This window comes from Trachinotus anak, unplaced genomic scaffold (assembly GCF_046630095.1).
Source record: "Trachinotus anak isolate AG129_WGS33_773 ecotype Australia unplaced genomic scaffold, CSIRO_AGI_Tana_v1 ptg000021l, whole genome shotgun sequence".
Classification (NCBI taxonomy): Eukaryota; Metazoa; Chordata; class Actinopteri; order Carangiformes; family Carangidae; genus Trachinotus; species Trachinotus anak.
Genome location: NW_027273872.1, coordinates 12,426,281 through 12,450,719, shown reverse-complemented (window position 1 = coordinate 12,450,719; position 24,439 = coordinate 12,426,281). Strand labels below are relative to the sequence as shown.

General features: G+C 40.9%; 1 protein-coding gene across 2 annotated transcripts in view; it reads right to left on the bottom strand.

The window, feature by feature from the left end:
* htr4 (5-hydroxytryptamine receptor 4) overlaps nt 1-24,439 on the bottom strand; it is a 147,535-nt gene that overhangs the window by 57,329 nt on the left and 65,767 nt on the right. For both annotated transcript variants that reach the window (XM_071458103.1, XM_071458102.1), the window contains exons 3-4: nt 20,611-20,724; nt 14,706-14,906 (exon numbers count right to left, since the gene is read on the bottom strand). In XM_071458103.1, the coding sequence (XP_071314204.1) occupies nt 14,706-14,906; nt 20,611-20,724 (315 nt within the window). The remainder of the gene's footprint in view (nt 1-14,705; nt 14,907-20,610; nt 20,725-24,439) is intronic.

Here is a 24,439-nt window from a genome sequence, read left to right as displayed (position 1 = left end):
GTCAGGTCCATGAAGAAATGGTTTTCCCATGTTGATGAGGAAGAGCTTGACTGTCCTGCACAAAGCACCTGACCTCAGTTGGATGGTTGAATGGGAGCAATTCCCTGCAGCCTGGTTAGGTCTGGTTTAGAAAAGCTGAGATCAGATCCAGTTGTAGCTGAATATTAATGCCCATGGCTTTGGAAAGAGATGTTCGGCTGTCACGTGTGGGTGTAATGTTTGAGTGTCCACATACATTTGGCCATACATGTAGCTTTAGGTATGTATTTCTTTTAAGAACACATAAAGTCAACACACCATATCTTCCTCTCACTCTGGCCCAGATCTGTCACTTCTATTGTCCACTGTCTCATCTTCTCGTCTCTTCCTTATGTCTTCTGCCCATACTGTTATACGTGTTTCTTTCTTTGTTACCACAGTACGGACTTTAACACCTTCTGTCTTTTTAAACAAGTGAGACAAACTAAACTTTTTCAATTCCAGTGATTCTGCACAACAGGGTTATCTTCAAAGCTCTGTTTTTCTCTGTGTTTCTCTATCTGCTCCATTTCATCTGGAAATCACTCACTTCCTAACACACACACACACACACACACACACAGGCACTCTGACACTGTCACCACTGCGTTTGTGTGTGCATGTGTGTGTGTGCACAATATCAGACACTACAGCAGGAATTCCCGGCGTTCTGTCACATAGTGATATCGCTAAGACGATGCTGGTGCTGAACTGCATGAATGGAATCGTACGGATGAAAAAAAAAATGTGAATGAAGCGAGAGACAAAGTGAAAGAAATGAAGCGTGGAAAGAGAGAAAGAAAGGCAGGAAAAAGAAAACAGGAAGAGAGAGAAAAGGAGAGAAAAAGAAAAAAGCTGGAAAAAGGGAGCAAGGGGAAAAGAGGAAGAGAAAAAAAAGGAAAAGGAGAAGCAGGAAGCAGACATGAAGGGCAGGAAACATGAGAAGGAAGAGAGAGGATGACAAAAGAATATAGGTGTCAGAAAAGAGAAAGAGAGAGAGAGATTAATCCAGTTATAGAAATGCTCAAATGACAGATACAGGATCACTTCCTGTAACAAATCCTCTCCATCTGCAATCTTACCTGGCCTGGTCAATGGTGTGTGTGTGTGTGTGTGTGTGTGTGTGTGTGTGTGCGTAGACACTGACCAGAGCTTAGACCTGTTCCAGTGTGATAGGAAACAGATGAAGTCAACCAACCGAGCCACTCAGATCTCCATTGCCTTCAAACCGGGGTTCAGTGAAAACTCTGATCCTGCTCCAGAGCGAGACATCACTTTAACTCTGAGTCCGTTACTGTGGTAACTGTGAATCTAACCAGGTTTTCCCGCTTCATTTTCTCACTCACACAGACGACATCAAAGGACATATCTGCGCACATTTATTTGAAGAGGATCAGTGTCCTGGTTGGACAGTATTCATTTGTTATCCAAGCCCATCTTATCACTATAATCAATCAGTCATCAGTGTGAGGACAGAGACAGTCTGCTGGACAACTACACATGCAACTGCAAAAAAGAGGATAACTGCAGCTTGCAGCTCTCCTGTGCTTCGAAGTCTCAGTGTCTAAGGCTGCGTCCACATGTTTAGTTTGAAAATGCATCGCTTCTGCTATGTGTCCGGAGTTCTCGAGCACCAAAAACAGAGACTTTTAAGTAAAATTCTGCATTTTAACGCTACAACTGTCTCTGCTGTTCGTCGTTCGTAGTAGCCAATCTGCTTCCTGTTTGTCGCACATGTCCAGTGTACCTGAGTGGTCATGCATGCATGTGTTTTCAGGTGTGTTAGTATGAACGCACATCTGTTCTGATATGGAGCTAAAACAGCCGCTGACAGTTACCTGAACATGGCACTCTGCTGCAGCACTAATCCAGTTTACCCCCTCGTCAGTCACTGTGGATATTCTGCTGCCTCCTGTGCTGTGACCCCACCTGGTTACCTGTTTGTGCTGTGTGGCATTTCACAGTCATCGGTGATGTGGAGTGGCTGTGTGTGGTCTGCATGCGCCGTGGCATTAAAAAAAAAAGGTCAGGACACTCTTTTCCATTTGAATTCTCAAAATAGTTGTGCTGAAAGGTTGCAGATTGACTCTGTAAGTGTGGATGTGGTGGTCTGAATGACACCCCCACCCCACACACACACACACACACAGCATCTCCAACACAAGTAGGAATTTTTCCATTGTGTAAATACAAATGTCCACACACACAAAAAGACACATGCACAAGAGCACAGTGTGCACACACATTCCCAGACGCATAAATACATACAAAAAACCATTAGTATGCATAGATGCAAAAAGAAAGACACACACACACACACACACACACACTTATACACATTAACCTGGGGACGATTAGAAGCAGACATAGCACGGTTGGATGGCGGCGCACCCTGACTGTGAGCACTTTAAATGGTCCCTGTTTCCTTTTGATCTACAAAAACATTTCTCTCTGTTTATTTCTGACATTTTTATTCAGACATTATTTATACGGGAGCCCATTTTTTCTCAGAACGGCCAAACCCCAAAATATGTTGCTACATTCCACATCACAGGACGTTTTAATTTGTTGTCAAACGTGAGAAAAGGCTGGTGACCAGAGAGTGGTTGAGTTCAAACCCTCCACACTATCATCAAAGGCTACACCACCACCACGATTTTTAAATATAGAAAAAACAAAACTTCTTCGCAGAAATGGCAAAAAAAAAGTCTGACATAAGTCACAAAAATCTTAATTTCCTCCATTGTGAATTCCTTGTGTGACAATAACACCCATTGACACACCAATGCAAGCTAGCTACAAGGTTATTTTGTAGATTTGAAAATAAACCTAATAAACTGATTTATTATTATATTTATATAGATTATATATTTTGTGAAGGAGTGTACCAAGTGAAGGTACATTGGAATCTTAAGTTATCAGAGATACAAAAATGAGCTCAGCTCGCAGCCTCTACAAGACCTGTATCTGCCAAACTGTGCTGGGGAAACACTGATTTTTAATGCAAAACTGTTTCTGTTCAAAACTGTGTTTTTTTTAAAGGCTTTTATCACCAGGTCTGTTTGTTCATAACACTGATGTAATCTTTTTTTATTTCAGGTTGTGTAGATCAAAACGTTATGTCCAAACTTTATCTTTATGGAGTATTTTGACAGCTTACGTTACTACGGGGGTGAGACAAGAAGGGTTGGGGTATTTTTTGAGGAGCTACAATGAACCTGTCTGAGAAAATAGCAGAAATCTGTCTATCTTGTTTGTAGGTTATAAGTTATGTTGACGGGATACACAACTTGGACGACCTTCAATACGAAATTGTTGGTTTAGGATTCAGCTGATCAGACTGATTTGAGTCACCTGGATCCCATCTGGATGCAGGTAAATGCAATTAATTACCCGCTAGCACAGAACAGAATCACCACTCTGGGTCTCAGTGTCAAGAATGAAGTACGGCCTTAGCCTAAAAGAAATCTGGGCCATATTTGGTCTCTGGTGATCCATCAAATGCTTTATTAACATCTGCTCCATTTTTTCTGCAGGGAGTGAATTAATATTGGCAGGTCCAGACAGTTTCAGTGGCAAGTGATAGTGGAGGACAATTTGCTGGCTAGCTGTCGTGCAAGATAAGAGAGTCTTTCATAATAGAGCACAGAATTAATGGCGAATTAATGTATTAAGCAAGTAGTCAGACCTCTATAATAGCTTTCATGATATAAGAGGAAGTTGTCTAAAGGTTTTTCTGAGAACCGTGTGCTTATACCAAGGTCACAGCTCAGTTTGTCCTCAGTTTGTCCTTTGAATGGAAACACAATCTTTTTCTTTGTATTGAATGACTCTGCTTTACTGTCACTCAACCCACCCTTGTCCTCGCTCTATAGCGGTCTGCCTCTCTCTGTCTTTTTCTATTTACAGCAACATCAGGATTTCAGAGCCCTAAGGCAGTTGATAATGTTTTATGCTTGGGAATCCAGGCTTAAATTGTGAAAATGATCTACAATTCAGTAACAGCAGAGCTTTGGATTTCAAATAGTAAAAAATAAAGGAGGACTAAAAAATAAAGAGTATGAAATTTGTAATTTAAAAAAAAATAAGGATTTGGTCTTATTTCTGCTTTAATGAGTTAAGACTATTCTGTTTATTCAAAGTCCTGTGAATGTAAATAATATCTGGTCTCAATAGAACTGTGTGATCATCAATATTGATGTATTGATTCCAAAGATGCGACCATTCAACTCAGCAAATGATTTTTCTCGGTAAGTATATAAACATCATCCATGTTAGAGATGCTCTTTATCTTCATATTATCTCTTTTTTTTCCATCTACCTATCTTCCTGTCACTTTATCTAAGCCTCAGTTTCCCTGTGTCTGAGTGGAAGTATGTGTGTCTGAGTGGAAGTGTGTATGTGTGTGTGTGTGTGTGTCTCCTTTCTGAATGCCTTTGTGTCATCCTCCTTGTGGCAGTTCTGGTATTTTTAGTTTTAATTCATTCCCATTCAGCTCTTTTCAGCATCTCTCAGCTCACAGTGGATGAATGAGGAGCTTTATCCTGCAGCTGTACACTTATTTTTCTATGTTCTCTCTTTTCTCTTCTCTGTTTTCTTCTCCATTTCCTCTTCTTTTCTCTCGGCATCCCTCTCTTTTCTTTCTCTTTCTCCGTCACATACACAAGCCTGTTCGTCTGTCAGCCAAGTTCTCGAAGCAGGAAAAGCACAGGTTTAAATCATCAGATGAATAACGGCTGAATTCCATTCAGCTGCGCTGGTTTCAGGGTCCTGCTACTGTGCCTGCTGTCTCGCTGTCGCACTGTTCAATAGAGCAGGGCCATTGTTATCCTTATTATTGACACCTGATTTTGGGAGACTCATCAATCTGAAGCTGTGATCACACATCGCAACGTGAGACGCAGCCACTGATTTGGAGCTTTAATGACCAAACAAAGCTTCAGAAATTTAGAGCCAAAGTTTCACAATGTGACTCAGAGAACACACTGCCTGCGCACGTGTGTGTGTGTGTGTGTGTGTGTTGGCTGCCGTGCCTGAACTGCATGTGTGTGTGTGCGCACCAGCTGTGTGTCTGCTGCGTCACTGCAGCTCTATCTGTCTACATAGAGTTTGCAGGATACTTCAGAATCAGAATCAGAATCAGAATCAGAATCAGTTTTATTGTGAATGTTGGATTGCTCTTCACTCTAAATTCATAAATGATGTGATTAATTGTTGATTCATTAATGTCACTAAATTCCACTGTCTCCACATGCAGCTGCTAAAATGGTTAAATATAACCATTTTTAACCATGGTTAAATACAACCATTTTTAGATAAAAATGTTAACCAATATTATATAAATCTAATATTTACATTTTTTCATGTCTGTGTCATATTCAGATTCAGCCTAGACATAGAAAAGTATAGTGGAAGGTGTCGATTTTATGAAATGTTGCTGGTATGATGTCAGCCTGACATCAACAGGTATTTTCTCTGTATATTTTTGCTGGGAGACGTACGCCATGGATGACAATTAGGCGAGATGCCAAATGCATCACGCAGGCAGGGTGTGTGCTCTAAACCCCTGTGCGCCAAAATGAAAACCAAGACGTTTCACAGCCGCCACGCACGTGCTACACAGCCAGTGTGTTCCTGGCCTGATGCAACTGCTGCTGCTATGACTCATTACAGAGCAACCAATCAGAATACAACATGAACCTATGACTATACACACACTACTGTGGGTTTTTGAAGCGTAGAAGAGTCAGCGCTATGACCAAAGCCCGGTCATTGATTTTCTGCATTTTCAAAACAAAGTGCAAGCTGCTGCTGCTGCTTTCTGTTGATTGGCATGATGCCATGCTTCCCCGTACATTCATTCATCACCGACATGCCTCAGATTGATATTTCACAGTCTGATACAAACTGCAGTTTCATTAGACCCATCTTGCACAGTGTGAAAAGCATTAAACATACACATTGTTGCTGTCACACAGTCTAAAGTCTGTGAAAGAGTTGTTGTAGGAATTTAAATGTGAAGTGGCTTGTCAAAGACTTGGTGATCCTGGTGGTCTACTTATAGGGTATAAAAATTATGGTTATTTATCTATTATTATTATTATTATTTTATTATTATTATTCCATTTCATTTTACATGAATGTTTTTAACATATTTTTATTTTCATTTTATGTCTGTTCATGTGACACACTTGGTGCCTGTATTTTCTTTGTTGTCAAGCACTGTGTGCTGCGTCTCTTCAATGAAAGGTGCTATACAAATAAATGAAGATAAATACATGAAGCGTGTTAATATAAAGGTTTTTGGCTGATGGGAGATCTCTGGCTGAATTTCCTTACAAAGGCAAAATGATTAAAAGTCTCACTTCGTTGCTCTGAAGGAAAAAGATGGCTGCCCACAGCACAAACAAGACCAACCTAATACAACCTATTGGACTATTTTGTTCTTTTCTTTATTGATGTCTGGAACATGTTGTGCTTCTGTGACTCTCTGACATTCATTTTGGCTCAGGAAATATTTTCCACATGCTGTAGTAAAAAATAAAAACAAAAGGAGATGACAGTTTGTAGATATTGTGCCTTTTTCCCCCCTAAATTCTTTTATGCTAAGTTCTCAAAAATCTCTCATTGTTTCCTTCTGTGTTTATGCCCTTTTTCTTCAACAGATGCTTCCTTTCAGAGATTCATGATTTACTGGGGGGATGCGTCGTTTTCTTTCCTGTTGCGTTATTTTCTTGTTTTGCCCTTTTCTGGTAAAATTTGTTTTATTCTGGTTTTATGCTGGAAGCTATAAGTTACATCAGCAGCCTTCCTCATCTTCTTTGAAAAGCATAATTATGTTGGAAATAACTTCTCCAGCAGTCTTCTGCTCAAGCGTCACAACAAAGTTTGTGTTGTAAGAGCAGCAGCTTCTCCACAAGCCAATTATCCTCTCAGTGCCGGTCATAAATGAGTAAGATATTGATTTGCTGGTGTAAAGAGCAACATTCTCTCTCAGGTAACTGACATTTACTTGGATAATAAGGACTTGGTGAGATGAGATGAGGTGAGATGGTTGTCTATTGTGCATCTCAAAAGCACAATGGCAACATTCTTTTTTCACTGTTCTTTAGTTTTACCAAAGGTCATGTTTGGTGCTGCTAGGGGTCACTATCATTCACGATTATTATTCATAATCTGTGCTGGCAGAGTTACTGGTCCGAAAGGGGTTCAGCGTGCTTCAAACAAACTACTTTGTTCAGTGTCCAACATTTGCTCCCCACTGTCCCACTTGGACAGTAGATCACAGTTTTACAGAAACTGAAAATAACTCTTTTTAAACCACAGTTTAATCATTATAGGATCCTTGTATTGCAACACTTAAAGTAAAAAGACATGCCAATCATTCCCTTAGATGACAAACCAGAGGTCACTAACAGGTGGGCCGCAGTCCAGATCCAGACCCAGATGCTGTCCTATCTGGACCTGGACCTATAACCTACAAATTATTGAGAATTATTACTGCCGCAGATTTTCTAGCCTTTAAGGCACTGGTCACGTGATGCTACTCAGCCAATCATTGTGACTTGAGTGAGAAACACACGAGAGACAGGACGGAGCAGTGACTGTTCATGCAACTTGCCGTCCATAAACTTTTACTGGCCCTGGGCCATCAAGCCGTCGGTTTTATTGGACGCTTTTGTACCTCGAAAGGCAAAAATGTAAATTCCTGTTCTGAATGGGCACATTTGAGGAGGGTTAAAAGTCTCCCCTGTAAGAGGTATTCAGCATTACACCAGGTTGTACACATGAAAATAGTTGGGATAAGTATGAAAAAGAAAACATGAGGGACGTTTGCTTTACTTTCCTGCCTCTGCACACCTGCCTGTGAAGTGGGTGTGCTTGTCGGAGCTACCCTGACTGTGTGTGTGTGTGAGTCAGTGTGTCTGCATGCAAAAGGATCAGTTCAATAATGTGTGGGTTTTTCTCTTGCACACAATTGACTGTATTGTTTGTCTCTCTGTCAGTGTTGCTTTCAGTGTGTATGAATGTGCTGTAGCTTCTCTTGTCAGTCCCCTGGACCCTGGTGAAAGGTCATTTCTTGTCCCTGTCCCACTGAACCAGAGCCCGTCAACAGCCAAAACCTAAAATGCCAAAGGCTGTCTGGAGGCTGGGGCTTTGAACTCCAGCTCTGCCTGCATCACACAGGTGAACAGACTACTGCAACTTACTTTGATTAAGAAAGGTTGATTCATTGTGAGTAGTTAGTAAAGGACTCTGCCCTGACTTCATTAAAATAGTCAAGTATCAAAACATGAAGACATCTTTACGGTTAAGGGAAGAAACGTTCACTTTCTGTCCAACCATTTGCCATATGCTGTTTACGTATAGCTGCTTCTCCAACTTCAAGGATATCAGTAACTGAGGAACGTCTTTGGGTTCCTCTAAGCTCTTTCAAAGAATCTTTTCATGTTGGTTCAGAAGAAATCGATTTGCAGATTGTACACAAGTGGAGCCCAGGAAGGATCAAAGAGCAGCCTCTAACATACAGAGGTTGATCAAGACTATCTGAGGAAGAAGTAAACAGCATCAGTGTCGTATACATGCTCGACAGTAGAGGAGCTGGTCCTGAGAGTCACAGTAAAGGAGATTCCACTAACTCTGTCCTGAAGTCCATTTGTGTGTTTCTTGTACAGCCAAGAACTGCAGCAGTAGCAGTCGTATCTAGAGTAAAAGATTTGTATCAGTTTTGTTTGGTTTGACGTCTTTATCTTAATTCTTAATCCATAATCTCTGTCTTTGTCCTTTTGTATGAATTTCTCTCTTGCTTCTTTTGTTCTTCTGAGCAATACTTTCCCAATCCCTTTCTTTCTTGCTTTTCCCCTTTCAGTCTTTCTCACGCTGCGATTTACTTTCCTCTTCACCCTTGTGCCTCTCTGCCCATCATGGTGCTTTGTATCACTTTGGTTGTGCTGCGGCTGTAATGCTCTTAGCAGCTGCTGTTGTTGTACTCTTTCTGTTTGTTGCTGAAGACTTTTGCAACTTTCTCGTCAGCGAGAGTCTATAACTCTGTAATGTTTATGGTGTGCACCGCCCATGATGAAGAATTTCCTCTTGATTAAAATAAACTAAACTGCTAAGTACTGTTGCGACAGCCTGTTCTCTATCAGGGATAGTTTGAAGAGCTAAAAGGCAACTTCTGACACAAAACTATTTGGACGTTCAGATGGATGTTACTGGCCTTTGTTTGCAAACTGCCTCAGGAAGTCAAAGCCTGTATAGTCAAGGTGCCCTCACTCAAGGCACTTAACCTGTGTTGTTGTAGTGCAGCTGCTCAGTGACTCTAATTAGAGTGTTTTTGCCCTGACTTGGGCCTCCGGGGCAGAGCTGCCTCTCAGGCCTCATCTAAAACCAAAAAATGAACCGTAAACAGTTGAACTGCAGTTGAACAGTTCTGTCTTGAGGGGCTCAGGTAAAGGTAAACACACATATCCCTGTCACTTTTCAAACTTTTATGTTCAGTTTTTCTGCCCTGCATGGGACGTTTTCAGCAAAAAATTGTATCCATAGTCATGAATAGGCTATTAACAATTTATTTAAGATTTTAATTTAAAAAATTTAAAATGATGTTTTTTTAATATTCTCGTAAAGAAATAATGCAAAAATCAGTCAAAGCAACAGCAGTAATAAACAGTGCATTATCAATCAAGTTTTAGGTTTATAGCAATGACAATAAATGTCATTTTATCAAATGAATATACTGTAATGTCATACCATTGTATATAAATGGTAGATCATAATGTGACCTTTTTAATGGTAATGTAAGTTTGACAAAAAGTAAAGGAGACTTGATTTTCAGTGTGATAAATGACATAACTCCTGCAAGTTTCAAGAGTCTTATTAGATGGAAATGAGTGGAGTCCCTGAAAAAAATAAAAGCACATTTGAATTTGTAAAACACAGCAGTGTGGTATTCAAAACGGTTGGTAGCTGTATAATATAAAATAGACTATGGGCCAAATGGTGGTATGGTCCTTAAGTGCATATCCACCTAAAATGCATGACTCAGCAGGTTAAAAAATGTTTTTGCATGAAAACAAGCTTCTTCTTTCTCTGCTCTAGAAATCCATAAATCTTTGTTTGTGTGTCGGTGTGATAGCATTTATCTCTGTCTGGCAGATGAACTCCGAAACAGAAAAGAAGTTGTGGTTCCAAGTTACGGCAATGAAGCAGGATTACCAACAAATCCAGTATTAAATCTGCCAAGAGTGGTTTTCATCTTTAGTGCCTTTATTTCTGTTGTTCTGCAGTATGTGAATCTTTGCGTGTGTGTGTGGTTTGTTGCATGTTAGAAATATCCAGCAGAACACACAAATACTGTATACACACAGTAAGAAACAGTTAAACTGGGCTTTGTACCATTTGTGGCTCCAGACTCTCTCTTACAACTAATTGAGTGACTAACCGAACAAGTACTAAAGGTGGCCATGATTCACGATATGAAACTGATTCAGGGACATTATTCCAGTGGAAATCTGCAATCTCTCCAAACAGCTTTTATAATTATATTGTATTTTTTGGCAGCAAACATCACTTTAAAGTTTTATTTGTCACATGCCAAGGTACACTGTGCAGTAAGCTGAGCAGTGAAATGAAGGTCGGGCTCAGCAGCAGGGAGGGCGATTAACTCATCATAAATTGGTAATAGAAGGTGTGTTGTTCCAGGATGCAGAGGCAGATTTATGTAGAGTAGATCAAGTAGAGTGCAAAGTTCCTCCAGCCAGATAATTGAATGAGGAAACCATTTCCTCCGTCACTGTTGTTGAGCTTGGCATCTTTGGTTTGTCTAATTTGGGAAAGTCTCCTGTGAGTACCTGCATTAAAAACACATGTACGTACTGGAACTTACCTAAGCAGAAAAGATATCTGATGGTCATGGACATTAGATATGCACTCTGCATTATTACTCTAGACAGTTTAGAGAGAGTTTCATAGAGGTCCTTCCTGCATTCCTCATGTTTGTTTCCCATATTCTCATTGTGGATTCATCTTTACTAAAATATAAACTAGGAAGGTTGCCAGTAACCTCTAGTGTTACCTTAAAAGTTCCTCCTTAACAGCCAAATAAGTTTTTTTCATGAAGTCAGACTTTCAGATACTTTCTAATACAAAAAGGTTCTTCAGGATTATTTATCCCATTCGACTTACAACACTGTGGCACGTTTGAAACGTCAGTAACCACAAATCAGCTTCAAAAGTGAAGAAACCGGTGATAAGACTGAGTCTTTTGCTCACACCTGTTCCCATTTGTGCATTGTTGAGTCGAGGTGAAGTTCAATCCGGCTGTCTGCATGATAAGATTTATCCTGTCAGGCCTGATTTATTCACATCATCACAGGCCGCCACTCTGACCCTCGACACACAGTGAATACCAACAGTTTGAAGTCAGGAAAAGAAAAATAATCACAAACTTCCCCAGCGAGCCACAGTCTGTCTATTCACAGACAGACCCTATACACCCTCAGCAGGAAAAACATTTGCATTTACATCTGTTGGCAAAATCATTACAACCACAGCATTTCCTGCTTCATGCTTTAAGCTTTACCAACTCTAGTCCTTATGACTGCACACTGACAGCCAATCAGGACTCAGAATGAGCTCCCATTAGCAGCAATCAGGCTAGCTTTGGCCCAGAGTGAGTCAGGCCTGACTCACAGCCATTTGTACTGGTGCATTTAGTACCTGGAACAGTGGACACCACGGGAAACAGCATTTCCTGTCAAATTCTCAGCTTTCGTGTTTTCTCATTGGATCAAAGAGGTTATCCTATATCTCAAGCTAGAGCAGATAAGATACTCTCACCAAGAGTCTGCTCTGAAACTCTATGATGTTTGGCTGCTATTTTTGACATTTGTAGAAAACAATGGAAGCCGAAAATGTAACCCTGCAATATTTACATTTCTCTTTTCTTTTTTATTCAATTTTTTTTTGATCCAATACCAGGTAATACAGGGCAAGATTGATACAGATACTGATCCTTTTTATGATTCAAAGCCACTTATGTATTTTCATGTAGGGGAGAGCAGTGTGTTATGACTTTTACGGGGTCTTAATACATTTTATGTTTTGCCAAATATAAGCAATCAAGACCCCCTCCGATGAAAATGAAGTTTTTAACCTTGTTAACATGCCCATATGATGTTTTTTATATACATGCATTTCCGGTGGGACTGCAGTGAACCAATGACAGTCTTGTAAAAACAGATTCTGACGGCCAAGGTTTCATACATTATATAACTAAGGAACCCATCCCGTCCACTTTTGGGGGTGAGGTGAGGACAAAATGAACCCAAAACCTTTGGGTACAGCACAACCACTAACACTGTGTCAGTCACTGCCAGTTACAAGCTAACACACAACATAAATAAATAAAAGTTGCTAACTACGCTAACCGCTACAATATGTCTGCTTGTCTCTGTTTCTGGTCTCAACAGACTCCTCATCTGAGTCTAGGTCTGACTGAGGCTAAAACATGTGGCTGAGTCTCTCCGACAATTCCTATTTCCTATTTCCTATATTGATACGCACTGGTGTCTAACCTGTCAACCTAGCACAAGCACCGGTGGTGGGTGGGCACAAGGCCTGATCCAGGTTTTTCAATGAGCAAGTAAGAGCAGATGTGCTTATAGCTCCAGTTTTTGATTTTTTTTCTTTCACTTTTTAAGCCACATGGGTTACTCACACAAAAAGTAAGGACATAAGGATGGCAGAATTTATAAGTGCCACCTGTGAGACCTGGGTTTGATGGCCAGCAGGTAGGGTGCACTGCACATGTGCGACATGTTTGTTCATGTTTGAGTCTGCACGATGTAGCACACAACAGCAGTGAAGAAGAAAAGAGTGGGTGCGCTTACACAAGTTCATGACAACGGAATATTGTACAACACAGAAGAGAGAAACAGAAAATGATTTCGATCCTATTAACGCTGGAAACGATCTTTAAAAACAAGTCGTAGTATCTGTAGTATTGATATTTTGGGATTGATCCGCAGCCTAGTGGTGGGTGATTGGGCAGGTGGGTGGGTTGGGTGGATACTTGTTATAGGACTGGATATAATGTTCTGTTTGTATTTTTGTTCACTGTAAAAATCCTTCTACTAAATAGACTTTGATCAAAAATTCTCATTTTTCTCTCGTTGTCTAAGGTGAATACCCAATCAGAGTACCATGACTGCCAAAGTGTCTTGACTTCTGTGTCATCAGTAACAGAATTTGTGGAACTCCTACAACAATCTACTTTGTTTTCATAAACACACTCCAGTGTCTGGACCTAAGAATGAGCAGTGTTTTCATTTCTAGGTAACATGAAGCTTCGCCAAACGCCAAACAGCTAACACACATTTTACAAGCACAGAACAGTGCTGCATCTCAGACGTAAGATGTAATTAATCAATTACTAATTATCTGCTGAGACTCTCAATCTCTCTCTCGCTCTATCACACACACAAACACACACACACTCCTTTCTCACACTCTTGCAAGCTGGTGGATAATTTAGAACAGAAAACAAACACCTGAATCACAGGTGTCCACTTAAATGTACTGTCTGTTACAAGACTTTAATTGACGCCATCAGTGTATACACTGATGTATAAACAGTAGGCTGTATGTGTGCACACTTTGTGGATCCTGAATGAGAACTTTAACAGTGCTCTCTTGCTGTTTGAATCGCCTGTTATGTGTATGTCCGCTGCTGTGCTGAAATTTGTCAGGTGCTGTAAAGACCAAGAGGTTTGTCTTTTTTTTCCCCTGCTGCATTCAGTTGAATACCATCAGTTTCAGACTGCAGAGGCAATAAAAAGAATTTATCCAGTCTACATCCTTACACGGTCCATGCTTTCAGTCTGGAAGTCCTCAACCATGTTTTAGTACAAGACAAGACACCACCCGATGAAGTGGGCAGATACAGTCACTGTCAATATCAATAGCCTTGGTGCACTGCAGGCTCTGACCTTTAACCTGAATGACTCATCAACCACACTACTAATACACAGTCATTCTGATTAAAATTACTACATCACCTCCCTGACCCATCACAGGACTGACATTGCCTACAGAGAGTTAACATGTATGTCATGGCCTCACACCAGTCTAACGTAATGCTGCAGATGAACCGTGCTTCATGTCAGTGTTGTGGTGTGATTCTGTGGACCTAGGTTATAAAGAGCCTTGGAAATACCTGTGAATACACCAGCACTTTAGATTTGCTGTGTTGTTTTGCCGAAGGGACATATGTGGCAGTGGCGGTGGAGAACACTAACAAGACTGTGCTGGTTACTTTGCGTGTTTTTTGACTTTGTCCATGGTGTTAAACAAGTGTAGACAGAATCATGTAAGACAGTATTTCTGTCAATGTTTTATGTCTCTGCCTGTGTCATTAAACTGCTGAAAGATGGTGCTGGGCAGTGGAATCCTTGTCTCTACACAAAGCAACACAAATTTAGAGACCTACACACACATGTAATCAATGGTATATATTGCCTACATCGATCCAAAGAAAAAAAAACAGTGGAGTATTTCAGATGGGGTGTGAGTTCACCGCAAAGGTACAGAAAAACCTAAACACTCAAACAAACTGGAGCATAAAAGCTGCCAGACCGGATAATAAACCCGTGCTGCGATGCCAAATCAAACCAAGAGTACCTCACCTGTCCAGGGCGATGCAGCACAGGTGCAGGATGGACGCTGTGGTCAGCAGGACGTCCAGCGATGTCCGGACCAGACAGAAAGTCTCGCCGTAGATCCAGTGCTGGTGGACAAGCTCGATGGCACCGAACGGCATCACCAGCACCGATACGAGCAAGTCCGCAAACGCCAGAGACACGATGAAATAATTGGTCTTGATTTTCCTGGTGGAAGGGAAGAAGCGGACAAGATTTAATGATTCTGGGGACAGGCCGACAGAAATCCAGAGAGTTTAGATAAAAATAGATCAGCATTCATTCTTGTGTGATACAAGCTCGCCTGATCAGTGAATAAATAATGAATGATCATTATTTAAGATGCATATTAAGGTCATTAAACAGGATGGTTTAGTTCTACATTTTAACTTTAAGCAATAGTGGCAGCTGTATTTTCCAAGAAACTGTTTTAATATGAATAGTGGACAAAATAGATAAACTCGAATTAAAACTTTATGTAGAAACATTTTAACCGACGTCTTCTGCCACAGTCTGATCAGTCCCGCCATAGTTTCATAATGAATCAAAAATATTTTATATGTAGACAGCAGATCCCTATCTCACAGTCGGATTGACTAAAAACAACAATGCATACATGTTTATTTGCATATAGAGGAGGAAGTGAGATCCAATCACAAGTCCAAAATTCTTGAAACCAGGTTAAAAATCTGGAAAGCCTCGTCTGTTTTGGAAGCACGTATACCAAACTCTTTGACACCTTTAAGCCCCTGAAGGAAACATTAAATTCAAGACATTAAAGTTCAAATAGCGATCAAAGACAAAGAGAGGCAGACAGGAAAGAGGTCGGGTTCTGAGTTAAGAGAAGAAAAGAAAAAAAAATATCTGAAATCAAATATTGATTCCAGAACTCAAAAAACAATAGAAGAAGGCAACAATAAGGAAACAGAGGAAGAAGAGGAAACATCAATCTTCCCTCTCCCTGCGGTGGGAGGATGAAGACAGCAAGAGATACTGAGTGGTGAACGTGAAGAAAAGTCCTCACACACTCTTCTCAAACACACAAACTCCAGAGAAGGTAAAACCACAGAGAGAAAGACAGAGATTAAGGTAGATACATTCTGCAAATTGGTGAAAAAAGGATATAAAAGAGACTCGAGGACTAAATCCTCCCTGATTGCTGCACCTAAGAGCCGGCAAAGTCTTTATCCCTTTCTCTGTGATTTAAAAGGTGATTTTCTTTATCTAAACAACAGGCCTGTCACAGGCGAGAGTCGTGCTGCTCCTACAAAGTATTGCAGAGATAAAAAAAAAGAGTATTCTAAAGAGTTTTCTTTTGTACGTTTATTATTTGTTGCATACTTTGAGGTTATTTGCATTACATTGTTTAATTTATTTCCCTGCGCATGTCACGTTTCTTTTAAGTGTCTCTATATTGTGCAAGTTTCAACTTTTACTTTCAGGTGAAATACTTTATTTTATTGGTATGTGTGAGCAGATGCTGCAGCAGCCTGTCTACAGATGATGTTCACATATTACTAAACTCTTTTGTGGTCACTGGCTGAATCGTGTTCAGAGGCATTGTTTTTTTCTTTTGTTTTTCTTTTTTTTTTTTTTATCTAATATATCTAAGTGCTGTGGAGTCACCAGGAGGTGGTTGCTTTGGAGAGCGCAGAGACCAGGCCTCACCTCCATGGCCCCGTCTGTGGTTTAGCAAACAGTAGTCCTTTGGTGAACATGACTGTTAAATGTAATTAAAAATCGTGTCTGAAGTAATTAAGTTTTTCCTGTATTAAACCAAACCAGGATTTTTCACTGACCTTTACCCAGCGCTGTGAGAGTCTGAACAGAACCATGAAACAGTCTGATGATGCTGTGGTCGCTACAAGAGGCAGGAAACCAATCGTTTTAATGATTTCTTTCACAGAGTCTGTTTTATGTTTTTATGTGTGCTCAATGCATCCATTCCACTGCTGCATACCCAGTTGCCCCACTGAGGAAAAATAAAAGTGACTGATGGATTGTTCAGTATCAACATATTTGCAACTTATCAAATATGTAAATGAAAAACATTTCCTCATTAAGATAATAGGAAACCGAATCTGGTTGCAATTATGTTTCCTACAAAATGTATTTGCTGTTGCAAAAAGTAATAATTATTATCAGTGCAATGAGACAAAGAGAGCGACTCCTCAGTCACTCAGAGTGTCTCATTAGAAAGAACCTTGACAGGCAGGAGAGTGATGTGTTTTGCTGCTCACTGGTTAAATCAGGTAAAAGCCTTATTTGCATTGACAGACATGTGCAACACCAGCCAACCAGCTAACCAGCGACACAGTGGGTCAGTTCTCCACGGTCCCTGCAGTGTGGATGCTCTGCTGCTCTATAAATAGCCTCAGTAAGAGTGGATGTCTGTGAGGCTTTTCCATCCGCCTGTCACTAACCCAAACAGCCCCTTAAAACAGGCTGTTAGTGCTGGAAACAACCAGCTGTCTGCTCTGCCCAAGCTGCATGTGGGCCACACGTAGATCATGTTGGACACACACACACGTCCATGTTCACATACACACATCTGAAACATGTAAGCACACATGGATTGGTGTATATGCACACACAAACTATAGATGAATGAGCATGTACAGTCTACACACACATACAGACTACTGTATGGTGTCTCTCTCTCTCTCTCTCTCTTTCTCTCTCTCGCACACACACACACACACACACACACACACACACACACACACACACACACACACACAGTGGTGTTGGCTGTAATTCAGAATAGTTTAGAAACCATTAACAAGCCCAGAGGGAGTGGTGGTGTCGTGTTTAGTTACGATGACATATTGTGTTTGGCTTAAAGTGCTGAGAATAAATAAACTTTATTAAAAGGGATTGTGTTGCTGTGCAGGCACACTACTCAGGCGCACTACTCTACAGGGAGCATATATATATATATATATATATATATATATATATATATATATATATATATATATATATATATATATATATATATATATATATATATATATATTAATGTGGATTTAAATATATAGATGTACATTCAGTCATTCTCATCTCAATGATGCAGCAAGGTAAAGTGATAATGAAATAAAGTCACATACCAGACATTATGGGAATTAAGTTTAGATTTCAAGGTTAAAAACAAATCAGCTGAACCCAGGTCAGGTCCTTTAGAGCAACTATGAAAACTTTGTTCATGGCTCTGATGGGCTTTCTGTCATTTTTCTTTGCTTGTTTTTGTTGTTTTGTTTGCTATTTTTTTCACTTTTGAAGAAAACAAGATCACCCCGGTGGGCAGCAGCCTGCTTTGTCTTTTTTGATACTACCACAAGGGGACTTTAAAAATTCCTTTTAAAAAATACACCAATGAAAAGGGAAACTAATGTAACCCATGAATTTAAGGAAATCGCAAAAAATTTGATTAATCACTTTGTTTATCATAAGGTTAGTTAACACAATACAAAAAACATCTGAGAATGTAAATATTGTTTCTCAATAATCCAAATAAATGATCCTTTGGCAGGTTTTATTTGCAAATATTAGTTATTATGATAAAATGACAAAATATAAATGAGCGCTCGGCACACGCAATTTCCTGATTATTTTGAGTGACCAAAGTTCCTGGCATCACTATTAACCTACATCAGCGTCTTCTAGAGCTGTTCAGTGTCCTGTATAAATATCATGCAGGCCGTGTGGCAGCGTGCGTGTGTGTGTGTGTGTGTGCGTGTGCGTGTGCGTGTGCGTGTGCGTGTGCGTGTGCGTGTGCGTGTGCGTGTTTCACACACTCAACATGACACATTGAGGGAAACAAGAGGTGGTTGGTAGCAGTGATTGTGTTTGTGTTCTGGTAATTAATGAACAGTTTAGCACCCTCTGAATCACCTTCTGCTGGTGTCAACTTCTCCTGCGTGTGTGTGTGCGTGTGTGTGTGTGTGTGTGCGTGTGTGCGTGTGGCTGGACAGACTAAAGGCCTACTGAGACGGAACACAAGGCAAATTTTGACAGCTGCACTGTCTGTGTTTATTTGCCCCCAGTGCACCAACTGTACAGCACAGACATTAGCTGCAGCGAGTGAGCAACATGTACAATAACTGTGTGTTTTCTCTGCTCAAATTGAAGCATTTTCATTTTGTGCAGCTGCATTTTTGCCTAAGTACATAATGACTTTTATTTGCCTTTGCATTGCCGATAACTGCAGATGCACCACACCTATAAATTCATTTCAGCCTTAACAGACTTTAAGAACTCAGCCTGATGACTTACCTTGCTGATTTTAGCATTCTGACAAGCTAAGACAGAGGCTGACCTCATACAAAAGGTGACAGAGCAACCTCGCACACTGACAGACTGACTTACATCACTTTGCTTCTGCGACTAAAAACCTAGATCATCAGGTTTCCTCTAGGCAAATGTGATTCGCCTGAGCAAACCAAGAGACGTTCGGGTTGGAGGCCGGTTCGGCTCAGAGCTGCAGTCTGGACAAACTGTGCCATGAGGGATGGGAGAGACACTGTCTCTGCAGCCTGAGGTTCTCTAGATACTTCACACATGCACTGGGACAGACTCACAGCAAAGACACCGGCCTTTTAGATGACATTAACACAGGTTACCCACAAGGCAACTCTCTGTGAAGAGAGGGAGATGCTGGTAAAGAACACCATGTCTCTGTTTATGGGGACATTTCTGAAAAATGCCTGATAGTGAGGGACTGACTGACTGATGGACTGATTTACCAACTCAAAGGCTGCTGAAATAAACTGTCTTCCCAGTTTTATTGGTTGTTTATAATGTGCTCATGTTTGCTTTGTTTTTTGTCATGAACTGTCACCCCAGGGATACTCCCACTGAGCAGGTGTGTGTCTGTCTGACAGTTTGTGCGCATTTTTCTATTTGCATTTGTGAATTTAAAGACAGTAGATATCCCTCTCTCTCTATCTTTCACTCTGTGTGTGTGTGTGTGTGTGTGTGTGTGTGTGTGTGTGTGTGTGTGTGTGTGTGTGTGTGTGTGTGTGTGTGTGTGTATTTCCCAGTTGGCAGTAAGACAGTGAGGCAGCAAGAGACAAATATGTTGTGTCATTGTTTTCTCCTCAGGGAGGTGAGGTGAGCCTCCACTTTGTCACTCATCAGTCTTCTTAAATACACACACACACACACACACACAAATACTGCACATACACACAAATGAAATCTCACCTATACCCACACATAAACACACACCGTACTACATTATTTTGTGTGTGTGTGTGTGTGTGTGTGTGTGTGTGTGTGTTTTATTTTTCATCCTCCACCCAACACTCACACGCACCTCATGTCAACATCCTGCGGACAAAGGTCACCCTGAGCTCTCAGGTGTCATGAGATAGAAAGAGACAAAGAGAGAAAGACACCAACTATCAGATAGACGGTGTGTGTGAGAGAGAGAAAGAGAGAGGAAAGGTGGAGAGGAAGGGAGGAGGAGAAGAAGACCGAACCACTGCGGTGACAGCGGGTCCCACATGACCAGCTGTCCTCAGGATGACCCTGTTGACGATGCTCATCTTGCATCACAGATAGAACACATCGAAATATCCCTTTATTTTCTACAGTATATTCTAATAGACGACTGTGAACTGTTCATTCTGTTGCTGCTGCTGTGGTTGTGTGTTCAGCGTTGTGGGAATCCACTTTAAGAAGCAGTTAATTACCTAACTGTGACTCTCTCGCTCTGCTTCTCAAGTCTGTCTTTGTGTCACATAAACACACAAAAACTCACACACGCAGACTTCTTCTTAGTAGCTAACATCTAATAGAGTGAGATAACATCCAGTGACAGTTTAAGTCAATGTATGTGAGAAATGAAGGAAATTGTTGAGGGTACAAAGGAGAGAAAGCTGTGTCCCACCTGAGCTGTCTGTCCTTGCAGACGGCCACCATGACCAGCAGGTTTCCCAGGATGCTCATCAGCATGACCAGAGACAGGAAGCAGATCAGAGCCACCCGCTTTGGCATGCTGTCGCTGTGGAAACGGCAAAAAAAAAGAGAGAACAACAACGTGAACACATTTCAGAACGTTTCAGATCTGCAGGGTGAAAACACAGAGCGTGATAGTGTCTTTGGATAACAGTGATGAAGTGATCTGAATCTTTCTTTTGTGGAGATGCATCAGTGAGTCAGAAGTTCAGATACTGGTACAGTTAAAGGCAGTGAAACTTTCAAGTTGTCTTGTGCCTAAACTCTGATATATCGCATTTCAATGAAGTGAACAAACAGGTTTAGATGTTTGGTATCTATGGTTATCTAAATGTTGCTATAATTAAAACATTCAGGTGCCAGCGGGAAATATTTATATCTCCATATCCATGGTAGCCTGCTTGATGAGATCAACCAGGTGAGCAGCAGAACTCTTTAAAATCAGCAGCGTGAACATCAGAGAGAGAAATGAAAAATAAAGAGACTGACGTCATGTGAGAAACACGTTTCTCTACATAGATCTGTTTTTCTCTTATCTTATTGATTTCTTCAGAGGAGGTTGTGCCTCTGCCCACAGAGTAAGGTGTGATCTTTTCACAGGAAATGGTACCTTACCCCTGTGGTTGATGAGTAATAAAAGGAGAAGGAACTGTGTTTGTTTGCCTGAGCTGCAACATCAACTCTGACTGAACGAGGACTGTTTGACTGACAACACATCAGTCATTACTGACCAGTTAGAGCAGCTGCTTCAGATTTTCAGTCGACACAGAAGCTGAAAGAAATGTACCAGTTTAAGAGTTGGTGTTTCTGTCAGCTGACTTCCAACAACCTGCATCGATCACAAAATGTTTGTCACCATTTTTCTGCCTCTAGCACAGGAAGATGAGTTTTGTATGTAAAAGAAGAAGAAGATGAGAATGTCGTGATTGTTTTTTCCAACCAGGGAAACATATTAATGAGCGCAACACTTACTTGAATCGCTGATGGGAAGAAATTCTGAGGTCTGGATCCAGGCTTGAAGACACCATTTAAACTCTATCTACTATTCTATGTTTTGAACTGAAGACACAGCAATTTGCACTTTTTCTGGTCTAAATTGGAGATAAATTAAACGAATCCAGCAAGTTGAGGCAGTCAGCTGGTGCCCACTGCTACACTGGCATCGCCTACTCTTCTCTCTGCAACATATATCAAATATGCCCCTTTCACTGGGGTGGTGCACTCAAACCTCAGCACTCTTGTGGCAACACCTCTCACTTTAAAGCCTTTGAAGCTGCGCTGCTACTTTCAGGACTGCTGCATAATATCTCAACAGCCCCGCCTCCAACCCAGCATCCACCTGAAGACTCCAAATCAACATCGTTATCACACACTGAGCCAAACTTAGCATTTCCTTGTATAATCCACTAATTAAAACAAAATAATCTCTATTTTTTTCCTAATATCCCCAAATTAAGCCCCTTCAATACATTTGGATTCCAGTAAATGTTGCTGTGATCTCTATCTTCTACATAAGGTCTTTAAATTGAGTCATTTCATCACTGTTGCCAGAACTGAACAGCATAAAACCAAACATCTTTGCCGTTCAACATTCAATTTAAAGTTTCCACCACTGACAAAGCTGTCATTCACAGTGACTGACAGTGAACATAACATTTGCCAAGGACTCTCAGATATGACAACTCTTTGTCCGATATGAAGAAAAATGCAAAGAGAGCATTTTTTCTTCTGGTCCAGGCTGCTTTAATTTAAAAATAAAGTGCCAGATGTAAAGTGCTTGTTCACAGTCCACCTCGGAGGAACATGATATATTTTATGGCATAAAACTGCAAACTTGCATTTTCACCCTTTATACATATAACCTTGGCGTGGCTTCAGCAAAACGTCTGAAGGTGCAGCAAATTAGCCGGAGTGAGTTATGAAGCACAGCCCTCAGAGTGAGTCTTGTGGTTTAAGAGCTCTCCGAAAATGACTTGTTTAATCTCAGACTTGTTTGACATTGGTAATGCATTACAGTTATCCTCCTGAGGTCTGCGGCCCCTTGCACTTGAAGGTTTGACAGGGAGGTGGTGGGAGGAGAAGGGTGGGGGTCAGCTTCATTACAGAAGGAGGATTTCAATTTTCTATTCCTGCGTGTTTGACCTGCAAATTTACAGAAGTTCACAAGTATGGGCTCTATTTATTTCTGGTTTTTATGTTGTGTCATGACATGGAATATGCTAATGCACGCCTGAATGATTCACTGCTGGAGTCAGGAGCCGCGCCTCAAATGACTTTACTCTCAGCATCTGAGGTTCAAAGGCGACAGGATAGTGTGCAAATGAGGCTTGTTCTTTGATCAGTGGTGCCAACACACTAATCAGATCAAATGGGAATGCTGACAGCTTCTCGACAGCGACATCATTACCAAAAAAAAAAAAAAAAAAAAAGGGGGGGTGGGGGGGCTCAATAAGAACACAGTAATTATCTTTCATCTTGAATTTGTCGGCTACATGGTCTGACCTTTCCCCCAAACGAGACATTAATATTCATGTTACTGTAGTAGCAACTACCTTTTAACACATCAGCAGGTGTGAGAGGCAGCATGGAAATTTACTCCTTCATGCAAGAGCCTCGCCTCGCCTCGTTTTGGATTTGACGATGAATCTGATGCAGAAGCAGCTGAGCTTTCGAAGCTCACACGCACCGATCAGCTGCTGGTGCCTGTTTCCTCTTCTGGCCAATTCTTATGGAACAGTGAAGCTTGGCAGCCATCTGTCCGAGATTTATTAGGCTCAAAGCTCTTATTCAGCAACAGTGTTGTTACCTGGCAGTTGCAGAGAACAGCCTCACCTCTCTATTGATCTACTGATGCTCAGTTGCACCACAGTTCACGAACATGACGCTGCAATCTTACAGCCAGACCTACTCCGTCCGGCCTTTCAGCGAGCCTTCATGTGGTGATTTGAAAGTAAATAATGGTTTCTAAATTTGATTTCTAGATGCAGCCTAGTGGCATAAAGCCACTCTGACAGTGTGATAGCTAATCAATTCCAATTATTTTTAACCACCGGAGGTTAGGTGGAGTAACCGACACACACACACACACACACACACACACGCATTTATTAAATATTATAATCTGGTTGACTTTTCAAATGAAGCAATGGGATTCAACACAGGGTTTTGACATGATTAAACTCATTCATGTGCACCACTTGAAAGTTTGAATGCAGCAGGATCATATCACTTAGTCAGCACCTACACAGGTGAGTATCAAATCAAACCAAATCAAATCAAGTTTTATTTATATAGCGCCAAATCACAACAGAAGTTATCTCAAGGCACTTTCCAATTGGAGGAGGTCAAGACCTTCTCTATAAAGTATAGGAAAGAAAGAGACCCAACAATTCCCACCGAGAGCAAGCACTTGGCAACAGTGGTGAGGAAAAACTTCCTTTAAGAGGCAGAAACCTCAGGCAGAACCGGGCTCAAGGTAGGCGGCCATCTGCCTCAACTAGTTGGGTTTAAGAGAGAGAGAGAGTATCAGGGAACCATCCATAAGCCATATTCCTATAGCCAGTTTTTATATTTCTCAAATTAATATAATTCAAAACCAAACTTCATCCTGCAGATTTTTCTGATTTAACTCCAAAAACTCAAGACAGTGGTTATGTTTAGAGTTTGGCTGAAGGAGCTGTGTGAAGAATGCCACACTGTCTCACCTGCACACACCCAAATAGCTGTTGATGTAGAAGGGTGATTGCCACATTGTTGATTTG